The sequence below is a fragment of the Cupressus sempervirens genome, chromosome 11 (genome assembly GCF_028749045.1).
Source record: "Cupressus sempervirens isolate cs-2001-9-10 chromosome 11, ASM2874904v1, whole genome shotgun sequence".
Lineage (NCBI taxonomy): Eukaryota > Viridiplantae > Streptophyta > Pinopsida > Cupressales > Cupressaceae > Cupressus > Cupressus sempervirens.
The window spans coordinates 835,103,008-835,111,989 of record NC_143128.1 but is presented as its reverse complement, the minus strand read 5'-3'; the positions used below and the strand labels follow the sequence as shown (position 1 = coordinate 835,111,989).

Genomic DNA, 8,982 nt, shown 5'->3' with positions numbered 1-8,982 from the left:
TGACTTATAGTTCGGTGTCATAGGGTTATGACAAAGCATAGTGAACTCAAGGCCCGAATATAGAACCAAGAGCTTTGATACCATATGTAAAGATTGGCCCTAATTAAATCGTTGTTGTTTCACCTCCTTGAGCTTGCTTCCTCAATCTCCTTCCCAAATCAGCAGCCGCTGCTTCCCATCTCTAAGATTCATAATAGATTTTAAATAAAAATTCTCTCCAAATGTGTAATGGACCTCCTTTCTTTGCATTCCAGCTCCCTTTTGTAACTGCTGAACATTATTATTATTATTGCGAAATAATTAGGCTGAAATAAGATTCGTCGCACAACAATACCCATTTTATTCAGAGGTAGGAGAAATGGGTTGTGATACTTAGTTGGCTGGATACCCAGCTGGTGAAGCATATGAGAAGGCAAAGCAGAGACCAATAGATCAAAAGTCTGTCGATCTAGACTAGTTAGATGATATTATTTTTTGATGAATAGTCCTTTTCAATTAATAAAATTTACTAAGATTATAATTCACAAAAAAGGGTCGGGGGATACAGGATCACCCCACGAATGAGTTCAGTTGGCCGAAGCCGGAGCAAACAACATGGCCGCAGCCAGCAACTATAAACTATTCATCAAAAAAAAATATTAAAAACAACCTCATGTTGCCAAGGCAGTACCAGCAGAGGGAGGAGGATCATCTTTATCAAGAAATCCCCATGCATCAATGGGATTGTGAGGCGGACTAGGAATAGTCCAGCCGTCAGCAGCATCCGTAGGATCTGGGGTAGTTGCAGTCTCTGCATCCTTCTTGTCTGGTCGTGGAGGAGAAATTGCCAAGGCCAGCTGAGGAAACTTGCCAGAGTGCGCCCGTCCAAGGGGAGGAGCCGGAGACAAGCCAAAAGCCCACCTAGGGGGGCTGGGGACCAGCCAGAACCACCATGTGGTGGGGAAGCGGAGCGGCGCCTCCAACCGCCATGACCACCACTGGGTGAGCGATGGCGAGGACCCTGGGAGCGCAGCATGTGTGAATGGTGGCCAGAGGACTGGCGTCTGGAACGGCGATCGCGGGATGAGGAAGAATCAGCTGAGGCATCTGGAGGCACTCTGGTAATGGTACAAGGAGCATTGCCCCAGTGGTTTAACAATTCTTGTAAGTGGGCAACCTCCAGTGCAACTTTATTAGCTTGCACCTGTATCTACATAATGACATTGTTACAAATGCATGCCTTAGTGTACATTGCAATGTTAACATCCAAAAAACTGTGAGTGAATAAAACTGCATTCCTATCTTTCCATAGAGAAAACAAAATTTCCATCTTGAAGGTATGCCAAATCTGGGAAAACTTTCGAGGAAATCTAGGGGAATCACCCAGAAGGATCATGTGCCATGAAAAAGGTTCGGCCCTGAAAGGCTTGAAAAAATCATGAATTTAGTGCCGATAATTCTAAGCATGTTTACAAAACTAAAAAATATGCAAAAAGGACTCAGGTTGGCCACAGAAGGGGCATCTGGGGTCAGAAACCCCAATGTGCTTGAGCCGAGGCCCTAGGGGAAGACCTTGGAAAGCAAGGCACCAAGCAAAGTGAGCAATCTTAGGTTCTGTAATGGCACTCCAAATGGTGTTGAACCATTTTCTCAATTGAGAAAGCGAAGAATGCAAATGCCACCATTGATTAAGCGTGTCTACCATCGGAAGGTGGGGCGAAAGCCATCTATATCCCATATTGGGCTTATAATTGGTAAATGGAGTGGCAGGAAACCACTTCCAATCATACCACAAAGGTCGAACAGACTGAATCCCCACTTTATGAAGTAAGTGCACAGGGATGGAAGACAACAGAAGCTCATAAGTCTGACGATCGACACGAAAAAAGTGGTATTGAACTTGCATATCCTCCCAAGACCTAAAATTCATGGTGACTCTTGAAAAAATATCCTTAGTAGTGCAAATGCCACGTTTATAGAAACACAGAGCATTGGCACCTTGAGTCTTGGCAAGAGGAATACCCTGGAAGGCAAACAGGGGAGACCACCAAATGTTCTGCTGATTTAAGGACAGTCCATTGCAAAACTCATTACCAGCCCAACGAAGCCAAGGTTTAACAGCTTCCCAGGCTTTCCAGATGCTCTTTATAATGAAGGAGCCTTGTATGACCACTGGTTCTCGCACAGTGAGAAGGGTCTGAAAAACAATTCCCTTCCAGGCCAGTCTGTTAGCCAGGAAGCTTGAAGAAATGCAATGTCTGACAAGAATTTTCCAGGCTTCATCTCCAGAAATAGCTCTGATAATCCATTTAGCACAGAGGGCAAGGCCTTGCTTCCGAGTGGAAAGCAGGCCGAGACCCCCAGATTCCCTCGGGAGACAACAGAAATCCCAAGCAACTCTGTGAAAACCATGATGGTTAGAACCAGAGGCCCAAAGAAAATCTCTGAGCAAATGTTCTAATTTGAAGTATGAAGCTTTGGAGGTAGCCCAACAAGAAGAATAAAACACATGGGTGGCAGCCAAAATCTTAGAACAAATCTAGAATTTACCAGCAAGAGAAAGCGGCTTAGTGATCCAATAATCAAGCTTTTTGGTAATCTTTGTAAGCACAACATTCCAAAGTTCCACAGGGGAAGCCTAGAAAGCAAAGGGAATGCCAAGAAAGCGGAAAATTTCTCCATGAGTAACTTATTTCCATTGGAATTGGCTGAGCCAAGGTGGAGCTGGCAAAAAAGACTATCGATAATAGAGCGTTTTATGCCATTGAATGGCAGAGCCAGAGGCTTGACAAAAGTGTCAAGACAATCTAATGCATTTTTGATGTTTTCTTCAGCTTCAAGAAGAGTGAGAAAAGAATCATCAACAAAATGACCATTGACTAACTGGGAGGAAGAATCAAGCAAGGAAATGCCACGGACTAGCCCAGAAGACACAGAATGAGCAAGTAAATAACCAAAGCCTTCGGCAGCAAGGACATAAAGCGCAGGAGCTAACGAACAACCTTGTCTGATGGAACGAAAAAGTCCAAAAGCTTCAAATTGCAAATTATTGATGGTGATGCAAGCATTAGCGTCACCAAAGAGCATCTCCACAGACTGAAGGAAATTGGGGCCAAAACCCAAAGCCTGAAGCATAGCCAAAATGAAAGGCCATTCAATGCGATCATAGGCTTTAGCAAAATCTATCTTTAAAAAGATAGCCTGCTGCTTGGACTTACAGGCCCATTCCATACCTTCCCAGACAACAAGGATGTTGTCAAGAATATACCTGGATTTGATGAAGCCATTTTGTTCAGGCCGCACAATTAGAGAAAGCATATGGCAGATTTTGAGAGAGAGCGCCTTAGCAATGATCTTATAAGACACATTGAGGAGGGTGATGGGCCTCCAATTGCAGATGTCCTCAGGATCACCAGCTTTAGGTATGAATTTAATATTGCCTTTATTTATGATCGCTCCTAAGCTTTTAAAATGGTATGCTTCAAGATAGACTTTGTGCAGATAAGGACCAATTTGCTCCCAAAGATATTTGTAAAATTCACAGGGAAATCCATCACACCCAGGGGATTTGTCATCCGCCATGGAGTAAGTTGCCTCTTTAAGGTCTCGGAGGAAAAGAAGCTGCTCACAGAAAGCGCGTTGCTCAACCGCGAGGTGGTTTGGAGTAACAGAAATACACTTTCTGAGAGCCTCCTCCTGAGCAACCGAATGGCCCTGCGAAGCAAAAACGTTCTCATAGTGAAGCTTGCAGGATGTCTGTCAAATTGGAAAGAACCTCAGTTCCCTGTTTTATCTTTTTAATCCCAATATTGGTATGATAGGCTCGTAGAGCTTGGAAGAACTCCTTCGAGGCTTTGTCGCCAACCTCCTACCAGTGGAGACGGGTTTTGATTTGAGCTCCTCGGGCATCATAGTTATCAACAATTTGCTTTTCATGGCGAAGCTTGGCAAGCTGAAGTTGCAGATCCACATCAAAAGGGTTGAAGGTGAGCACTTTAGAGGCTTTTGAGGGAAAGGGTGTTGGCTTCATAAGATCGTTTTCTAAAAATTGCCAGCTGACGCCCGTAGATGCGCAAAAAATGAGCCGTTCTGGTAATGGCATCATTCCACCATTGAATCCAACCTCGATGGGAATGTGGACGTGGTTCCAAATTTCAGACACGTTGTATGTGGGAGATAGTGGAAACATGCAATAGCACATATGTGTTGAGGAAGAATTGAGACTTAACCACTTTGGGGACAGCTGTTTGCCAAGAAATGCCAAAATAAATGGGATAGTGGTCTGACAACATCACATCTGTCAAGGGAATGACAGGTAGATCACGATCTTCAGAAAAATAAAAAAAAGATTGCGCCGAGATCATAGCACGATCAAGACGTTTCAATATGCGATCAAGACCAGCTCGAAAATTGGACCAAGTGTGCCAAGCCCCATTATCATGATGGCGGCTAGTATTGGGATCAAAGAGGCCCAATTTATGACGCATGTGAAACCAGGCTTGTCTTTCCCTAGCTGTCCAACGGAAAGGTAGAATGCCATCTTTGTCAAAGGCCACTTCAACCATATTGAAGTCCCCACACAGGACCCAAGTAGCTAGCGGCAGGTTGTCAGCAAGCCAAACCCACATTTGCACCCTTTCCACAGCATCATTGGAGGCATAAACATTAATGACTCCAAAAGAATGATTGTTGATGGAAAGAAAAAGCCAAATAATACGGTGTGTGGGGTCAGAACCGTGCGAAATAATAGCAGAATGAAGGCGAGGTGACAGGAGAGTAACTACACCACCTCGGCCAGCTTCATGCTGAGAAGAAAACATGACGCTATCCTGCCAAATGACGCGGCATGCAACAGAAAGCATGAAACCAGAAATCTTAACTTCTTGCAGGCAAAGAAAATCTAAATTCCCAAGTCTATGACAAGTATCCCAGACATAGAATTTTCTCGGGAGGTCTGTAAGACCTCGAACATTCCAAGAGAGGAAGTTCATGAAAACTCTTCCATATCATCCTCGTCCTCGAGAGAGGAGCAACTATTCTGCAAAAAGGTAGAAACTGGGTGAAAGTCAGACAGGAAATCCTCTGGACTTACAGCCTGCCGTTTGACCCCTGATATCTTCGCATGTCCAAGAGGACTGCAAGAACGCCTTGTTGTTGGCGGTACTATGGAAGAGACTGCAAGAGGAGAACGAGCCCCAGCGAAGGATGAGGTCCTGGCGGTTGCTTTAATCCCCTGCGAGCTAGCAGGGTTTGAAACCGGCGCAACAAAAGCCGCTGGCATCTCCACGCTAGCAGGTGTTGATACTTCGATGGAAGCAGAAGGAATCGCAGTTACGGCTGCATAGGATGGCTTGGGGGCCAAAGGATTCAAGGCAAGCTTGCCTTTGCGCCCAACAGTAACCCATTCTTCATTTTTTCCTTCGACCTGCTTGACAGGCATCGCTTTAGGCTGGGGTTTGACCCTAGGCGTAGCCAAAGGGCAATCCCTGATCTTGTGTTCCGCAGACTGGCACCTATAACAGGTGTTAGGTAGGTTCAAGTAAAGCACCTTATGTGCGAAGGTTTGAGCACCAATCTGGATTTCCACCGAATCCTTGAGATCTTTAGAAAGATCAAGTTAGATGATATTAGACGTGTATATCTTCCCATGATTTGAAACTCATAGTAACTCTTGAAAACAGATTTTTAGAAGTCTTAATGCCACGTACTAGCACCTTGAATTTTGGGCAGTGCAACGAACAAAAGAGACCACCAAATATTGTGCTGAGAAGCCATCAACACGACAATGTTTTGAATGCCAACTCATATTTGTGTTTCTAGACGTCCACCTGCTCAAATCCGATTCCTCGATCTCCATGCTTTCAAATTAATTCAGTCGTGTTTAACAAGGCAATGTAATTTATTATTATATCAAACGCGGAATCTCAGAATGTATCAAATATAGAGAAATCAACGTTGACAATTAACAAGATCGTTATCAATTGAACTTGTTTTAACCATAGAAACAAATTCTACACAATATCGCTGGCAATTGAAGTTGTTTTAACCGTAGAAACAAATTTAACAAAGCGATATTTAATTCCATGAGAGATTTAAGGGCTCTCCTTTCATCGCAGAGATCTGAAGATTGAGATATGGGTTACCACTGGAAAGCTCTCTCCAAAAGTTATAATAATATTGTTAGGACTCTATAATTTTGATTAGGTAGAGGGAACTATTAAAAAAACGACACTTACCAAATTATAAAATGCCACGCAATTCATACTCTGTACGCTTATGCGACACGCTTTTCAACGAAGTTGGTGGAAGCCAATTAGGTCTTCCTCAAACATAGTCATATTTAGACTGATTGCAATCGTGACAGAGAGGTATTTGTACCGCATGACATGATAAAAACAGATAATTCTTATCCAACAAAACAATATCCCCTGCTGGAAATGCACACAAAATGTTTAATCCCTCTTCCCATATTACAATGTATCCCAAGTTAGGGGGTTGATAAAGAATAAGAATAATTAGAATTCAGGATGCAGTACAGCTTGTTGACCTGGCCAGGCTCTGGATCCATATCTCATCTGCCGCAACCGATTCAACATCGTTATTTCTGTGCCACGTCCAATACGCGTGTGTTGCATTCTTCACCACCAATTCGCCATGCCCATATTCTGCCTCCCTGAACAAAGATAGCCCAGATTGGCCGTCTTCCTCAAACCTGTTGAAACCCCAAAACAAAAAACAGACAAACCCTTTTAATAGGGATGATTATACAACTTGTAAACTATAACTAGATTAGAATGCAGGAGGAGGACCTACTTCGAAGCAAGCCCTTCACGGTTACCCCCATCTCCAATTGTAATGTGAACAGCTCCACATGAATCGACTTTGTTGTTATACACTCGATTCTGCAAATAAATTATATTTAAGAATATGATCATCACCATGATTACCCACAACTCCGAACATATGAAAATCAAGGTTTATCATTGATTGAAATGCTTACAAAGCGTTCGTATGCGTGGACATGCCCTGCAAACACCATGTCTACTTTAGCAGAATGCAACAATTCCTCCATGGATTTTCTCATGTCTTCTCCTTCTCCCTGGTGAGCAGTGTTAGTGTTGTACCACGGTGCATGCAACACTGCTATCAGCCATGGTGTTCTCCCTCTATCCACCCTTCCAAGATCCGCCTAATTATGTCATAACCAACATAAGCCCCTGTTATTAAGTCAACGGATTGTATTGCAATCTTATTTGATAGCCCTTTTTAAGTATGCAGTTAAGAATGAGAATAGTGTTTTTTTGCAGACCTGCAGCCATTTGTATTGATCTGAAGCCGGGTCGAAGTCTGCATAGGAGCCTAGCATTACGACATGCACTCCTGCAACTTCAAAGGAGTAGAAGAGATTCGAACTCGAGCCACTCTGTTCGAATGGCATTCTCCATCTGGCGTTGTATGCTCTGAATTCATGTCTCATTATGAGTGGAATGGATTCGATCTCGTGATTCCCTTGGGTGACCATCCATGGCCTGCTACTCGCAAGAGGCTCTACCAGCTTGCCGAATGAGTCCCACAGAGGCTGATATGTGTCTGCATAAGAAAGGTCTCCTGGCAGAAGGAAGACATCATGCTCCATCTCTTTAATGTGTGCTAATGTGGATTTTGTAAAATCTGTTTGTCCTGGATCACCTGCAATTCCAAACAGTACCCAATTGTCTATCTTGTTATAATTGAAGGATGCATGGATATAACTTGGTAGTTTATTGGTAAGTCATCAAACAATAGAATCACAGATACGCCATTTTAGCTTCAAATTCCTGGCTGACTTCTTAAAAAGTCCATCACGATATCAGATCGCCACATCCAAAATAAATAAATATTAGAAACCCATATAGACGAGTGTTAAAAATTAAACCAGCTGAATAATTTATAGAACAATCACCAAATAGACTCGTACATCTAAAACCCTACATTCATTCCTAAATAATCCATTCTAATAACAATTTTGATCACAGCAAACCTTAAGTTAAAATTTAAATAAACACAGTCTGAGTGTATTTGATTGAATGTTAAAACTTGAAATCTGAAGCTGATTAAGAGGAATACGTACCCACAATTGCGAAGGTGATGGGGAACTGCAAAGGTGGAGTCTTGAAATTGAATTCAGCCCCTGTTCCCCCACAACGGTAATAATAAACTGTGTTTGCTTGGAGTGGTCCAATCACAGCATAGTGAATACTACCCGATTTGTATAACAGATAGGAATAAGAAGTGTTATTTCCTGTTGCAGAGGAAGTGTATTTTGCAGGGGATGTTCCATATTCCACCAATGGGAGCGCATCAAAAGACTTTGTGATCCATGAAATTCCCATATAAGCACTTCCTACCAGAGAAATATGCACCTGTTTCCCCAATACAAATCCATTAAAATGCTTGAAACATAAGCTCTCAACTCTAGTAACGAAAATTTTAATGAAATTTTTTACCTGATGTGGATCTTGATCTGTGTCAGCTTTGACGGAACGGAAGCCATTAAATGACCCAGCTGCAATTATAAACAGAAGATAAAACAGTTTACACCAACACATACCCATCTTTGCCGCTTCGTTTCTGTAGATCCAACTGAGAAGCTATATAGTCTCAATTAGGCACATTGCGCTGCACTGATGTTGAAATGGGAGCGCAATGGACTTGCAATGCAAATGTGTAATGAAATGTGAGGCCAGGTCTCTTTCAATCATATATTAAAAACGTTCGCGTCTGTCAATGATAGAATACACGTCATTCAAGAATCTAGAAATTAACAAATTGCCTTGAAAGTAACAGGATTCTTCTCTTTGTCAAGGGGTATATACATTAGAATATGCCAAACATTTATGCCTTCCAAATGCATTGTTATATGGGGCTACTACTATGTAAAAACCAACAATACGACAGTTTAGGTTTCTGGACAATGTTAGAATATGTCATTTTCTTTTAGTAAATTTCCAAGCGGAAACAATG

At 42.5% G+C, this 8,982-nt stretch overlaps 1 protein-coding gene across 1 annotated transcript; it reads right to left on the bottom strand.

The window, feature by feature from the left end:
• Positions 1-6,266: 6,266 nt before the first annotated feature.
• Positions 6,267-8,678, bottom strand: LOC149532152 (purple acid phosphatase 22-like). The gene is made up of 6 exons (XM_089810311.1): positions 8,466-8,678; positions 8,090-8,381; positions 7,289-7,668; positions 6,980-7,168; positions 6,793-6,881; positions 6,267-6,691 (listed from the first exon to the last, which is right to left on the bottom strand). The coding sequence occupies exons 1-6, from the start codon at positions 8,571-8,573 to the stop codon at positions 6,502-6,504; spliced, it is 1,248 nt and encodes a 415-aa protein (XP_089666437.1). The 5' UTR covers positions 8,574-8,678; the 3' UTR covers positions 6,267-6,501.
• Between the last annotated feature and the right edge of the window lie 304 nt (positions 8,679-8,982).

Excerpts from the sequence above, each read along its gene's own strand:
- LOC149532152 (XM_089810311.1), bottom strand. The coding sequence starts at position 8,573 with ATGGGTATGTGTTGGTGTAAACTGTTTTATCTTCTGTTTATAATTGCA. Across the intron at positions 8,382-8,465 it reads CAGATCAAGATCCACATCAG|GTGCATATTTCTCTGGTAGG; the intron begins GTAAAAAATTTC and ends TTGGGGAAACAG. Across the intron at positions 7,669-8,089 it reads CATCACCTTCGCAATTGTGG|GTGATCCAGGACAAACAGAT; the intron begins GTACGTATTCCT and ends TTGGAATTGCAG.